At 44.1% G+C, this 15,891-nt stretch overlaps 2 protein-coding genes across 2 annotated transcripts in view; both read right to left on the bottom strand.

Annotated features, from left to right (window-relative positions):
• Nucleotides 1–1,513: 1,513 nt before the first annotated feature.
• LOC115201881 (zinc finger protein GLI4-like) overlaps nucleotides 1,514–15,891 on the bottom strand; it is a 225,254-nt gene continuing 210,876 nt past the window's right edge. The window contains exons 5-6 of the mRNA XM_029765763.1: nucleotides 4,177–4,304; nucleotides 1,514–2,705 (exon numbers count right to left, since the gene is read on the bottom strand). Coding sequence (XP_029621623.1) covers nucleotides 1,767–2,705; nucleotides 4,177–4,304 — 1,067 coding nt within the window. The 3' untranslated portion in view covers nucleotides 1,514–1,766. The remainder of the gene's footprint in view (nucleotides 2,706–4,176; nucleotides 4,305–15,891) is intronic.
• LOC115201870 (zinc finger and BTB domain-containing protein 18.3-like) lies at nucleotides 6,881–9,459 on the bottom strand. The gene is made up of 3 exons (XM_029765750.1): nucleotides 8,947–9,459; nucleotides 8,460–8,590; nucleotides 6,881–8,287 (listed from the first exon to the last, which is right to left on the bottom strand). Exons 1-3 carry the CDS (start codon nucleotides 9,221–9,223, stop codon nucleotides 7,184–7,186), a joined length of 1,512 nt encoding a protein of 503 aa, XP_029621610.1. The 5' UTR covers nucleotides 9,224–9,459; the 3' UTR covers nucleotides 6,881–7,183.

The following is a 15,891-nucleotide window of genomic DNA, read 5'->3' as shown; positions in this document are numbered from 1 at the left end:
CACGGCATACCAGTTGCGCTAGCGGTTGTTCTGCTTTTGGTGCACTGATATTGAGGTTGTGCCCGTGTCATGCGTGGGGCAGTATGTCCTCCAATACCTGCAGTCTGGTTTGGATAAGGGCTTGGCAGCCTCTACACTGAGGGTATTTGGCTGCTATATCTGCCTGCCATGTGGGGTGGATGGACAGGCCAGTGGAGTGCCATCCCTTGGTCTCCAGTTTTATGAAGGGGGTTTGTCACCTGCATCCTGCTAGGACCCTCTCAATGGTGAGCTGGGATCTGGATGTGGTCTTGGCAGCTTTGGCAAAGCCGCCTTTTGAACCGTTGGGAGTCTGCCACCCTGAAACACCTCTCTATGAAGGTGGCTTTCTTGGTAGCGATTACTTCCATGAAGAGGGTGGGTGAGCTCCATGCTCTTTCGGTAAGTTCTGAGTGCTACCGGATGGACCCCGGATGGACCCCCCAACCCTTCATTCCTCCCGAAGGTTCTGTCAGACAGGGATGTGAACATCCCTTTTATCCTGTCTGCTTACGACCCCCGGCAGTGGCAGGGGAGTCTGGGCCTCCCTCCGGCATGCTATGCTCTGTGCAGGCACTGGCTGCCTATGTGGAGTGGATATGGTCAGTGTGAACAACAGACCAGCTCTTTGTCTACTATGGTAAGAGAGTCCTGATGCCTGGGCTATCAAAGCAGAGGCTCTCTCACTGGATCGTGGACACGATTACGACAGCATACCGCCTGGCTGGCAGGCCAGTGCTGGGATCTGTGGTGGCACAATCAACACGAGGTGTGGCTGCGTCCTGGGCTCTACTGAGAGGAGTGCCCCTTGCTGATATCTGTGCTGCGGCCAGCTGGGCTACCTCTTGCACCTTTGCTAGGTACTATCGGGTAAATGTGGCACCTCCCTCTGCGGTTTGTTCAGCAGTCCTCGGCGTCGCCGCCTCGTCCCGGGACTGTGCCGGGACCCCTCTTCCACATTGACGGCTCTTGCATCTCGATCCTGCGCTGGGACTTCGCCGCTGGCTGGCCAGGTCCCTCTAGCACCGACTAAATCGGGTACGGGTATACCAATATATTGGAGTGATCCAATATAGTGAAACATAAAAGGTTACGTAACCACGGTTATGTATGTAACCACGGTTATGTGAGCTATATGGGTTACTCCAATCCTCTACGGTGCTAGTGGCCCCTCAAATTATGTAGAGAACGTGTGTCGCGGCTATGGGGTCTATATATAGGGGCGGACCCCAGCCGTACACGGGAGTAAATCTGTAAATCCTCATCTCGGATGTATCCCTCCACCACGTAGTGATACCAATATATCGGAGTGATCCATATAGCTCACATAACCATGGCTACATTCGTAACCTTCGTTATTGGTTGGCATCATAGCTCAAAGGTGTAGTTAAATGAAAAATGGATGCGTGCTGTTCTTGGAAGTATGGTACTGCTTATTATGTTACAGTACTTCTCATAGGAGATTTGATGTGTATCTTTCAAGCTGAGAGCAGACTTGTTTAGAAAAGTATAATTACTTTATTCCATCTACATTACCTCAGTAAGGTAAATATTAAACTGTCTTTGTTCTAGCCTAGGTTTATTGTCTCTCTAAAAACAAGTATTTACACAAGCCTGTTTTTAAATTACAAGTTAATGAGGGGTATGTGATTAATTATCCTCTTACACCAAGACACTTCACATGAGAACTATATTTCAGCTAAAGAATAGTTCCCAGACATCCCCTGCGTACTTCTCAAGCCACACTGCTATGATTTTTCCCCTTTGTGGACACTCTTATGTCTGATAAGGCTAGTCAGGAAGGAGAAGCTCTTGTAACATAGTTTGCACTTGAAGGGCTTCTCCTTGGTGTGAACGGTCTGGTGCCTCTTCACATAATTTGCATCAGCGAAGCGCTTCCCACACGTGGGGCAGGCGTACGGCTTGTCTGCATCCGTCTTAATACTCTGCCTCCCACGTTGTGACCCAATGACACCAGAGGAGGAAGCAGGAGACACTGCCCTCAGGTGGTTAGTGTTTGAGTTCCCTCCTTGACCTCTAGCCATTGTTTGGGTGTTGTTGGGATTGTGTGCTGTGTTATAAGCTAGATACCTCTTGTGATGAACACCCATCCTGACCCTGTCTGTATTTGTGGGGTAACCCTGAAGTAACTGAGGAAGCCTAGATCCAGGTCCAGACCTTCTTTGAACCAAGTCACCAGGCATTAGATGAAACCCTGAAGGAGAAGACAGACTTGCTGATAGACTACCACCAGGGGGGTCTCCCACCACTCTCTTTGAAGGCTGAAGCCCAGGGTGACCTGCTCTGTCCATCATGGATACTGTGGTGTTTGTATCATAGGAACAGGAGGGTCTATCTCTATCAGCTCCAGGCCCTGCTTCATCCCTGCACTGAGACTGTGAAGAGAAGGGTCTGGGCTGCAGACTGGATCCCTGACTGGAGCCTCTGTCTCTCTGATGACCACCAGGACTGAGGTTGTTCAGTCCACCTGTCCACTGGTTTTGTTCTGTGTGGTGGTGGAGTCTCTGTCCCTTGTGGTTCTGTCCTGGTTTCAACCCGGGAAGGAAGAGCGATGGCTCCGGACCCAGGGTTCTGATCTGGGGCCAGGGTTTGTGACTAGCCACCTCAGAAGTCCAGTCTCTCCCACAAGCAACACCAGATATCAACTGGTCCTCATGGACTGCAGACTGTAAACACAAATTGAACAGAAAAGCATAAAGGTTTATATAAGAAACTCTTTGCTGTACATACAGAAACATGACATTATAAAATGGTAATCACAGTCAAACACATCCCTAACACTAATTGAAATACTGTGCCTAACAATTTGGAGCCATTGGTGTTTATTATAAAAACAATTCCATATGCGTTGATTCAAGAATTAAGTATAATGTTTTGGTTCAACTGAGATAAAGGAAACTCAGTTCCTGCAATGATACAAAAATAACCAAGTCAGTCAGCACAGACTCAGTTTTGTGTTTAATTTCAACAAAGTGGTCATACACTCAACTTTGAAGAACAGTACTTTTATTGCACAAAATGATACGTGACAAGTAGAATAACTTTTCTCACTATGGTAACACTTAACATTTTCTGTAAATCTGGTACCCTCACAATGATAAAATTAATTTTAGAATACTATGGAAAAGGTTAAACATTACACTCACAGCTTCACCACTTAATGCCAAGTAAACATGAATTAAGGCACTATAATTTCCTCATTATAAAACACCAGCATCAACCAACAGGATAAGGTTGTAACTTTTCATTAGTGAAGAATTTTTATAGACACCATCACACCAACCATCACTATATCATCTACTCTGCCTCATCATACTCAATATTTCCTCAGTTCACCTCATCCAGTTCCCTATACCTCTAAAACAAACTAATTGACGACAAAGTAACTAGTTCATGTCTCCCGTGTGGACCTCTCAGGTGCATCTTCAGCTGGTGCTGGTTGGAGAATTTCTCCTCAAACTGGGTGCAGCTGTAGGGTTCTTTCCCTGTGTGGACCCTCTGGTGCCTCTTCAGGCTGGACGATTGGAAGAAACTGCCCTGGCACAGGTGGCAACCAAATGATTTCTCCCCCGTGTGAATCCTCTGGTGAATCTTCACCTGTTGGGGGAAACTGAATGCTTTCCCACAGAACGAACACGGGAACTGCCTCTCTGTGGCGCTGCCACCTTTACGGATTCTGTCTCTACTACTGTTATTTGTCTATGGGCTTGTGTAGCTATTTAATGTTGAGGCACTGACATTGTCTGAGGTCTGGTTTAACATTAGGAGAGTGTGAGGAGGATGAAGGCCAGGGAGTGTCTGTGTTGTCTCAGGGTCCATGTTCCAGTTGATAGATCCTATAGAAGGCAGGCTGAAGGCAGCATCTGTTAGGGGGTTAACCTGAGGCTCCATCAGTCTCTCTGAATCACAACTATAGGAGCAGGACGGAGCATCGCTAGCCAAGTCTGTATCTGTTTTCTCAAGCCACATACCGACACCTCCCCGTCGACCAAATTGACACCTCACCCTTGTCTCAGACAATCTGTTGTCATGGATACTAAGACTGGATGTTGTTTTGCGTTCGACTGTCTGTTTCTGGTTGTGGTTAACAGTGTTGTTGCCCAGCCCAGAGTTGAGGACACTGTCCCATCCACTGACCTCCACTATGTCATCACTGGTCCTGGCCTTCTCAGTGATGTTGTCCCCTGGAACCTTAGCTGCACCGGTCGGGGTCTGGAAATCCAAGATGGCCGCCCAGTCTCCTCTGTTAGCCTCCAGCCAATCACCTGAAGGTTACAAAATAGACTTTACAAACATGGCAGAGAACAGTACATATGGAGTTTTTTTGTTGTTGTCAATTACCTGGTCAAGTTCATACATTGTGTGTTTTAGTATGTAAACATACATTGTACTGATTTAATTTTATGAATGAAGAAAACAAATAGCCAGGTGCATCACTATTCCCATTGAAGATCTATTACTGTATGTAGGCTATATGTATTTCTCCCTTACCTTGCTCCCCCATCTTTAGTCCACTCAGCAGATCAATGCTCTCTGGTTCGTCTTCTATTGTCTCCTCTTTGACTATCAGCAGATCAGGATTCCCATCCTCCATGTCTACTGACTGTAAGAGATACAGAGTGAGAGGATGTTGGATCAAGAAATCTGATATGAGCACCCTGCTATGGAGCATCTTCTGATTGGGCAATGAGGGATTGATGTGATACTACACAAATGTGTTAGTTGAATTGATTACTTGACACTCTTTAATGGTTTGATAATTGAAAGGCATGGTCCCACACTTAAGACAAAATTAATCAAGACCTGGGCCCTTATCAATAAACAGTCTCAGAGTGGGAGAATTGATCGAGGATCAGGTCCCCACTTGTCTATATAATCTTAGTCATTATGATCTAAAAGGCAAAACTAATCCTAGAACAGTACTCCTACTCTGAAAGGCTTTGTGGATACGGGCCCTGACCTAATACCATTCAGACAGTAGTTCACAGTGGGCTCACCTCTGTGAGACTGTGTGTTGTCCTGTGCTGCTCAGCTGGGGGTTCAGGAGGAGGTGTAGTCTGGTTGTCCTCCATGATAATGGTCCTCTCAGGGTTTTCCAGACCCTCCTCACATCCCTCCTCCTTCACCAGCAGCACCTCTGGACCCTCCTCCTAGAAGAGACAGTTTATACAGATTACATACATACACTCCCTCAGGTATGTACATGTACACACAGATAAAACACACTTTCAATATGGAGTGTATACTGTAGTTACAGAATGGCTTCATTGTTGTTAAACCCATCATGGGGGACATACAGTACCAGTCAAAAGTTTGGACATACCTACTCATTCAAGGGTTTTTCTTTATTTTTACTTTTTTAAATATATTTTATATTTGAGATTCTTCAAAGTAGCCACCCTTTGCCTTGACAGCTATGCACACTCTTGGCATTCTCTCAAGCAGCTTCATGAGGTAGTTACCTGGAATCCATTTCAATTAACAGGTGTGCCTTGTTAAGTTAATTTGTGCAATTTCTTTCCTTCTTAATGCGTTTCAGCCAATCAGTTGTGTTGTGACAAGGTAGGGGGTATACAGAATATGGTATTTTACCAAATAGGGCTAAGTCCAAGAACAGCTCAAATAAGCAAAGATAAATGGCAGTCCATCATTACTTTAAGACAATCTGGAACATTTCAAGAACTTTGAACGTTTCTTCAAGTGCAGTCGCAAAAACCAATCGAGCTATGATGAAATTGGCTCTCGTGAGGACCACCACAGGAAAGTAAGACCCAGAGTTACCTCTGCTGCAGAGGATAAGTTCATTAGAGTTACCAGCCTCAGAAATTGCAGCCCAAATAAATTCTTCAGAGTTCAAGTAACAGACACATCAACATCAACTGTTCAGAGGAGACTGCATGAATCAAGCCTTCATGGTCAAATTGCCACTACAAGAAACCACTACTAAAGGACATCAATAAGATTTGCTTGGGCCAAGAAACACGAGCAATGGACATTAGACCAGTGGAAATCTGTCCTTTGGTCTGATGAGTCCAAATTTTAGCTCTTTGGTTCTGAACGCCGTATCTTTGAGACGCAGAGTAGGTGGACGGATGATATCCGCATGTGAGGTTCCCACTGTGAAGCATGGTGGAGGAGGTGTGATGGTGCTTTGCTGGTGACACTGTCAGTGATTTAATTAGAATTCAAGGCACACTTAATCAGCATGGCTACCACAGCATTCTGCAGCGATACGCCATCCCATCTGGTTTGGGCTTAGTAGGACTATCATTTGTTTTTCAACAGGACAATGACCAAACACACCTCCAGGCTGTGTAAGGGCTATTTGACCAAGGAGAGTGATGGAGTGCTGCATCAGATGACCTGGCCTCCACAATCACCCAACCTCAACCCAATTGAGATGGTTTGGTATAAGTAGGACCGCAGAGTGAAGGAAAAGCAGCCAACAAGTGCTCAGCATATGTGGAAACTCATTCAAGACCGTTGGAAAAGCATTCCAGGTGAAGCTGGTTGAGAGAATGCCAAGCGTGTGCAAAGCTGTCATCAAGGTAAAGGGTGGCTACTTTGAAGAATCTAAAATATATTTGGATTTATTTAACACTCTTGGTTACTATATGATTCCATGTGCTATTTCATAGTTTGTTGTCTTCACTATTATTCTACAATGTAGCAAATAGTAAAAAATTGGGAAAACCCTTGAATGAGTGGGTGTCAACTTTTGACTGGTACTGTAAATATGACGTTGTGGGTCAAGTCATCAGACAAACCTGACTAAACTATTTTAACATGTACAGTAGGTGTTTGTTAGTGTGTGGGTCTAGAGTCAATGAAAGTCTTAGAATAAAAAGTAACATTTTAGTTTATTAAACAAACAAGTGTTAAATACACCATATGAAAACCACACATACGTCTCAACTAAATCAGCATGAACATGATAAACTGAATAAATTCTCACTAATTGCCTTGGGAAAGTTTGATCATCATATAGCCTACACAGCACAAATAATATTAAAGACTTTTTAGGCTTAAATATGACAATCTGTGGATCTTTTCTGCTGACAACATTTAAAATATAATAAAAATGCAATTAATGCAGGGTTTGATCTAAAAGTCAGAAGATTGTGTGGAATGGTTACTTTCTATGTTATAGAGTGGAATGATTTTTCTGCTGGTGTATCCTGAGGTATCTCCTCTCTGAGAACCTCTTCCCACAGTGCGTACAGGCGAACGGCCTCTCTCCCGTGTGGACCTTCAGGTGCATCTTCAGATGGTCCTGGCGGGAGAACCTCTTCTCACACTGGGTACAGCTGTAGGGTTTCTCCCCTGTGTGTACCCTCTGATGCCTCTCCACCTTTTGGAGGCAGCTGAAGCCTTTGTTACAGAACATGCAGAGGAACCGTTTCTCTTTACTATTGCCTGATGTGGCTCCCCCTCCCTGAGCCTGGGCTCTAGCCCTGTCGTTTGAGTTCAATACCTGATCGAAAAGGATGTGGCTGTGTGAATCGGAAGGCCCCATCAACGTGGACACTGGGTCTAGATCCCCGAACAAGTGTAAAGGGGAGTGGGCGGTGACATTTAGATCAGTCTCTAAGCTTTCCCTGTAATCTAAGAAATCTCTGCCCTGTGAGTGTCCATCTCCAAGGTGACTATCTGCATTCCATGTGGGAGGAGCGTCGCCCTCCACTTTCACAGTCACTTCATCTACCACTATAACCTCCTCTTCCTTATCTAGGCACCCTTCAGAGTATACACTATTACTATACTGGTTCCAGTCCCCTCTAGACAGATCAGTCTGTGTCTCTAAACCCAAGGATATGTTGTCACGGTCCATCTCTGTAGTGTAAGAACAAGACGGATCATCACCTCCAGTGTCTAACACATCACTATCACCACGGGAATGAACCATCCTCTGGCTATGGTGAAATACTGGTAAGTACTCTGAGCCGGGAGCAGGACAGCCCAGTCTCCCCAGCCCCAGTCTCTCTGGGTCTGATTTGTGGTCAGATCCTGTGTTTAAGAGCCTGTGTGTTAAAGTCTTGGTCTCTGACTTGAGGACGGCGTTCTGCGTTCCACTGACCTCCGTGATGCTGCGTCTGGTCCTGGGCTGCGCTGGGGTGGTGGGGTCCTCTGTGGCTACAGGGGGTTCTCCAGCTACTCCAGTCTGGATGTCTCTGCTGTGCCATGGGTCCTCCTCACCTTCAGTCCTCTCCTGCTTGACCCCAGGACCTGCAGCCTCTGCATCTGCAGACTGACACAAGGATATCAATGTTGTAGGGAAGTCTCATAAGTTCCCCTATGGCAGATAAATGAGGATGTACATGTAAGCAAGTGAATAGGTGGGGGGAGCCTTTCTGAAATAAATGGGCCACATTTGATTTCCAAAGTAACTGTAATTTGTAATGAAACACTTTTACACTAACCTCTATCACAATAACGTGCTGGTTTGAGGTTCCACCACCCTCATCAACAGTGATTGGTTGGTCATCTCTCCATGTATTGTGTCCCGCTGGCTTCACAAAGCTCCTTTGGCCTCCAGTGGGATGTCCTTCACCTGAGAGTGATTGTGGTGAAAGAGGTGGTTAGGTTAACTTCTGTCAATGCTATACTGTACACTATTAACAATGTCTACAATAGGCAAGGATGTAAGGTAACACTTTTCATAACCCATCTATTGTATTGATCAATGTATTATGCATCATTGTTTTTGAGTAAATAGTCAATGCAGTAAATCAATGTTTAGAATATGATAGTCTCTTTGCGCAAGATTGCTCAGTAATCAGATGAATTATTGCATACAATCCAAAAATTGACCAAGAACCAATTATGGGTAACATCTGAACAGAGGGTAACAGGGCGTCAGGCACTGGGTAATTTATAATCCGCGACAGGCCACGCAGCAAAATGTACCTCTTGCCATGCCTCTGTATCGGTCGAGGATCTTGACACTACTGGGACGATTGGCGAGGACGCGCTCTCGCATTGTCCTCTCTGCGCGCTCCCGTGCCACCTTCAGTTCTAGTAGTTTTCTCCGCAATGCCCTGTTTTCTTTCCGGCTTTGAGTTATTTCCAAACGAAACACTGCATAGTCGTCGTCTACGAGTTTACAGATCTCTGCCACGGCTGCATTCGCTAGAACCTCCATGACGGAGGCTATTTGAGTGTGAAAAACCATACAGTTAGCCATTGTTAGCAGCAAGCTAGCGTTATCTAGATAACATCTATCAACCAAGTTCTGTCTCTAGAGCGTATTAAACACCACATGGGTTAAGTATTCTATGCTGTGCAGTTAAATGAGTCATATTATGAGTTACAGGTTGTTAATAAACGTCTAAATCACAACAAAACCGCTAACGTGGAAATTGTTTCTTGATCACTGTTCACTGCCCTTTCTTCTTCGTATGCGTTTCCGGTAGGCTAGAAGCTGTGTGGCGTAACCTATTGCACATAGTGTGAATTGCACATTTTGTCACAAAAATGGGGGGGCACACCAATTGCACCGTCCAACCCTACACATACACTGAGTGGACAAAACATTAGGAACACCTTCCTAATATTGAGTTGCATCCCTTTGTGCCCTCAGAACAGCCTCAATTAGTCAGGCATGGACTACAAGGGTTTAAAAACATTCCACAGGCATCCTGGCCCATGTTGATTCCAATGCTTCCAACATTTGTTTCAAGTTGGCTGGATGTCGTTTGGGTGGTGGACCATTCTTGATTCCCATGGTTAACTGTTGAGCGTGAAAAACCCAGCAGTGTTCTTGACACACTCAAACCGGTGTGCCTGGCACCTACTACCATACCCTGTTCAAAGACACATCTTTTGTGATGCCCATTCACACTCTTAATGGCACACTAAAATGTCTCAAGGCTTAAAAATCCTTCTTTAACCTCTCCTCCCCTCCATCTACACTGATTGTGGATTTAACAGGTGACATTATTAAAGGATAATAGCTTTCATCTGGTCAGTCATGTCATGGAAAAAGCAGTGTCCTAATGTTTTGTACACAGTGTATATACATTTGAAGTCAGAAGTTTACATACACTTATGTTGGAGTCATTATAACTCATTTTTCAACCACTCTACAAATTCCTTGTTAACAAACTATAGTTTTGGCAAGTAATTTTTCCAACAATTGTTTACAGACAGATTATTTCACTTATAATTCACTGTATCACAATTCCAGTGGGTCAGAAGTTTACATACACTAAGTTGACTGTGCCCTTAATTTTCTAAGCTGTTTATGTAATGGCTTTAGAAGCTTCTGATAGGCTAATTGACATCATTTGAGTCAATTGGAGGTGTACCTGTAGATGTATTTCAAGGCCTACCTTCAAACTCAGTGCCTCTTTGCTTGACATCATGGGAAAATCAAATCAGCCAAGACCTCAGAAAAAAAGTTGTAGACCTCCACAAGTCTGGTTCATCATTGGGAGCAATTTCCAAATGCCTGAAGGTACCACGTTCATCTGTACAAACAATAGTACGCAAGTATAAACACCATGGGACCATGCAGACCATCAGCCATCGCTCAGGAAGAAGACACGTTCTGTCTCCTATAGATGAATGTACTTTGGTGCAAAAAGTGCAAATCAATCCCAGAACAAAAGCAAAGGACCTTGTGAAGATGCTGGAGGAAACCGGGACAAAAGTATTTATATCCACAGTAAAACAAGTCCTATATCGACATATCCTGAAAGGCCGCTCAGTAAGGAAGAAGCCACTGCTCCAAAACCGCCATAAAAGAGGCAGACTACGGTTTGCAACTGCACATGGGAACAAAGATCGTACTTTTTGGAGAAATGTCCTCTGGTCTGATGAAACAAAAATAGAACTGTTTGGCCACAATGACCATCGTTATGTTTGGAGGAAAAAGGGGGAGGCTTGCAAACCGAAGAACACCATCCCAACCGTGAAGCACAGGGGTGGCAGCATCATGTTGTGGGTGTGCTTTGCTGCAGGAGGGACTGGTGCACTTCACAAAATAGATGGCATCATGAGAAAGGAAATTTATGTGGATATATTGAAGCAACATCACAAGACATCAGTCAGGAAGTTAAAGCTTGGTCGCAAATGGGTCTTCCAAATGGACAATGACACCAAGTATACTTCCAAAGTTGTGGCAAAATGGCTTAAGGACAACAAATTCAAGGTATTGGAGTGGCCATCACAAAGCCCTGACCTCAATCCTATAGAACATTTGTGGGCAGAACTGAAAAAGCGTGTGTGAGCAAGGAGGCCTACAAACCTGACTCAGTTACACCAGCTCTGTCAGGAGGAATCGGCCAAAATTCACCCAACTTATTGTGGGAAGCTTGTGGAAGGCTACTCAAAATGTTTCACCCAAGTTAAACAATTTAAAGGCAATGCTACCAAATACTAATTGACTGTATGTAAACTTCTGACCCACTGGGAATGTGATGAAAGAAATAAAAGCTTAAATAAATTATTCTCTCTACTATTATTCTGACATTTCATATTCTTAAAATAAAGTGGTGATCATAACTGACCTGAGACAGGGAATTTTTACTAGGATTAAATGTCAGGAATTGTGAAAAACGGAGTTTAAATGTTTATGGCTAATGTGTATGTAAACTTCCGACTTCAACTGTATATAAAGATCCAGTCCATTTAAAAAATTGGAGGCGTCTTACACTTCTATGCGCTAAATGCTTAGCGCATAGAATTAAAAAGGTTTTGTCAGATATTATTCATCCTAATGAGACAGGTTTTTTACATGGGCAATACATTGGAGATAATATCAAATCAAATGTATTTATATAGCCCTTCTTACATCAGCTGATATCTCAAAGTGCTATACAGAAACCCAGCCTAAAACCCCAAACAGCAAGCAATGCAGGTGTAGAAGCAAGGTGGCTAGGAAAAACTCCCTAGAAAGTCCAAAACCTAGGAAGAAACCTAGAGAGGAACCAGGCTATGAGGGGTGGCCAGTCCTCTTCTGGCTGTGCCGGGTGGAGATTGTAACAGAACATGGCCAAGATGTTCAAATGTTCATAAATGAGCAGCAAGGTCAAATAATAATAATCACAGTGGTTGTCGAGGGTGCAACAGGTCAGCACCTCAGGAGTAAATGTCAGTTGGATTTTCATAGCCGATCATTGAGAGTATCTCTACCGCTCCTGCTGTCTCTAGAGAGTTGAAAACAGCAGGTCTGGGACAGGTAGCACATCGGGTGAACAGGTCAGGGTTCCATAGCCGCAGGCAGAACAGTTGAAACTGGAGCAGCAGCACGGCCAGGTGGACTGGGGACAGCAAGGAGTCATCATGCCAGGTAGTCCTGAGGTATGGTCCTAGGGCTCAGGTCCTCCGAGAGAAAGAAAGAAAGAAAGAAAGAAAGAAAGAAAGAAAGAAAGAAAGAAAGAAAGAAAGAGAGAATTAGATAGAGCATACTTAAATTCACACAGGACACCGGATAAGACAGGAGAAATACTCCAGATAACAGACTGACCCTAGCACCCTGACACAAACTACTGCAGCATAAATACTGGAGGCTGAGACAGGAGGTGTCAGGAGACACTGTGGCCCCATCCGAAACCCCCCCCGGACAGGGCCAAACAGGCAGGATATAACCCCACCCACATTGCCAAAGCACAGCCCCCACACCACTAGAGGGATACCTTCAACCACCAACTTACCATCCTGAGACAAGGCCGAGTATAGCCCACAAAGATCTCTGCCACGGCACAACCCAAGGGGGGGCGCCAACCCAGACAGGAAGATCACGTCAGTGACTCAAGCCACTCAAGTGACGCACCCCTCCTAGGGACGGCACTCAATCATAGGATCTACTGAAGAGATGAGTCTTCAATAAAGACTTAAAGGTTGAGACTGAGTCTGCGTCTCTCACATGGGTAGGCATACCATTACATAAAAATGGAGCTCTATAGGCGAAAGCCCTGCCTCCAGCTGTTTGCTTAGAAATTCTAGGGAGAATTAGGAGGCCTGCGTCTTGTGACCGTAGCGTACGTGTAGGTATGTACAGCAGGACCAAATCTGAAAGATGGAAAGAAAGCCCCTGTAATGCTTTGTAGGTTAGCAGTAAAACCTTGAAATCAGCCCTTGCCTTAACAGGAAGCCAGTGTGGGGAGGCTAGCACTGGAGTAATATGATAACATTTTTTGGTTCTAGTCAGGATTCTAGCAGCCGTATTTAGCACTAACTGAAGTTTATTTAGTGCTTTATCCGGGTAGCCAGAAAGTAGAGCATTGCAGTAGTCTAACCTAGAAGTGACAAAAGCATGGATTAATTTTTCTGCATCATTTTTGGACAGAAAAATTCTGATTTTTGCAATGTTAAGTAGATGGAAAAAAGCTGTCCTTGAAACAATCTTGATATGTTTGTCAAAAGAGAGATCAAGGTCCAGAGCAACGCCGAGGTCCTTCACAGTTTTATTTGAGACGACTGTACAACCATCAAGATTAATTGTCAGATTCAACAGAAGATCTCTTTGTTTCTTGGGACCTAGAACAAGCATCTCTGTTTTGTCCGAGTTTAAAAGTAGAACATTTGCAGCCATCCACTTCCTTGTGTCTGAAACACAGGCTTCCAGCGAGGGCAATTCTGGGGCTTCACCATGTTTCATCAAAATGTACAGCTGTGTGTCATCCACATAGCAGTGAAAGTTAACGTTATGTTTTCGAATGACATCCCCAAGAGGTAAAATATATTATGAAAACAATAGTGGTCCTAAAACGGAATCTTGAGGAACAGCGAAATTTACAGTTGATTTGTCAGAGGACAAACCATCCACAGAGACAAACTGATATCTTTCCGACAGATAAGATATAAACCAGGCCAGAACTTGTCCGTGTAGACCAATTAGGGTTTCCAATCTCTCCAAAAGAATGTGGTGATCGATGGAATCAAAAGCAGCACTAAGGTCTAGGAGCATCAGGACAGATGCAGAGCCTCGGTCTGACGCCATGAAAAGGTCATTTATCATCTTCACAAGTGCAGTCTCAGTGCTATGATGGGGCCTAAAACCAGACTGAAGCATTTCATATACATTGTTTGTCTTCAGGAAGGCAGTGAGTTGCTGCGCAACAGCTTTTTCAAAAAATTTTGAGAGGAATGGGAGATTCGATATAGGCCGATAGTTTTTTATATTTTCTGGGTCAAGGTTTGGCTTTTTCAAGAGAGGCTTTATTACTGCCACTTTTAGTGAGTTTGGTACACATCCGGTGGATAGAGAGCCGTTTATTATGTTCAACATAGGAGGGCCAAGCACAGGAAGCAGCTCTTTCAGTAGTTTAGTTGGAATAGGGTCCAGTATGCAGCTTGAAGGTTTAGAGGCCATGATTATTTTCATCATTGTGTCAAGAGATATAGTACTAAAACACTTGAGTGTCTCCCTTAATCCTAGGTCCTGGCAGAGTTGTGCAGACTCAGGACAACTGAGCTTTGGAGGAATACGCAGATTTAAAGAGGAGTCCGTAATTTTCTTTCTAATGATCATGATCTTTTCCTCAAAGAAGTTCATGAATTTGTCACTGCTGAAGTGAAAGCCATCCTCTCTTGGGGAATGCTGCTTTTTAGTTAGCTTTGCGACAGTATCAAAAATACATTTTGTATTGTTCTTATTTTCCTCAATTAAGTTTGAAAAATAGGATGATCGAGCAGCAGTAAGGGCTCTTCGATAATGCACGGTACTGTCTTTCCAAGCTAGTCGGAAGACTTCCAGTTTGGTGTGGCACCATTTCCGTTCCAATTTTCTGGAAGCTTGCTTCAGAGCTCGGGTATTTTCTGTATACCAGGGAGCTAGTTTCTTATGACAAATGTTTTTAGTTTTTAGTGGTGCGACTGCATCTAGGGTATTGCGCAAGGTTAAATCGAGTTCCTCAGTTAGGTGGTTAACTGATTTTTGTCCTCTGATGTCCTTGGGTAGGCAGAGGGAGTCTGGAAGGGCATCAAGGAATCTTTGGGTTGTCTGAGAATTTATAGCACGACTTTTGATGATCCTTGGTTGGGGTCTGAGCAGATTATTTGTTGCGATTACAAACGTAATAAAATGGTGGTCCGATAGTCCAGGATTATGAGGAAAACATTAAGATCCACAACATTTATTCCACGGGACAAAACTAGGTCCAGAGTATGACTGTGGCAGTGAGTAGGTCCGGAGACATGTTGGACAAAACCCACTGAGTTGATGATGGCTCCGAAAGCCTTTTGGAGTGGGTCTGTGGACTTTTCCATGTGAATATTAAAGTCACCAAAAATTAGAATATTTTCTGCTATGACTACAAGGTCTGATAAGAATTCAGGGAACTCAGTGAGGAACGCTATATATGGCCCAGGAGGCCTGTAAACAGTAGCTATAAAAAGTGATTGAGTAGGCTGCATAGATTTCATGACTAGAAGCTCAAAAGATGAAAACATCAGTTTTTTTTTTTTTTGTAAATTGAAATTTGCTATCGTAAATGTTAGCAACACCTCCGCCTTTGCGGTATGCACGGGGGATATGGTCACTAGTGTAACCAGGAGGTGAGGCCTCATTTAACACAGTAAAATCATCAGGCTTAAGTCATGTTTCAGTCAGGCCAATCACATCAAGATTATGATCAGTGATTAGTTCATTGACTATAACTGCCTTGGAAGTGAGGGATCTAACATTAAGTAGCCCTATTTTGAGATGTGAGGTATCACAATCTCTTTCAATAATGGCAGGAATGGAGGAGGTCTTTATTCCAGAGAGATTGCTAAGGCGAACACCACCATGTTTAGTTTTGCCCAACCTAGGTCGAGGCACAGACACGGTCTCAATGGGGATAGCTGAGCTGACTACACTGACTGTGCTAGTGGCAGACTCCACTAAGCTGGCAGGCTGGCTAACAG

This window comes from Salmo trutta, chromosome 11, assembly GCF_901001165.1.
Source record: "Salmo trutta chromosome 11, fSalTru1.1, whole genome shotgun sequence".
NCBI lineage: Eukaryota > Metazoa > Chordata > Actinopteri > Salmoniformes > Salmonidae > Salmo > Salmo trutta.
The sequence above is the reverse complement of the archived record's forward strand: the minus strand, read 5'-3'. Positions and strand labels throughout refer to the sequence as shown.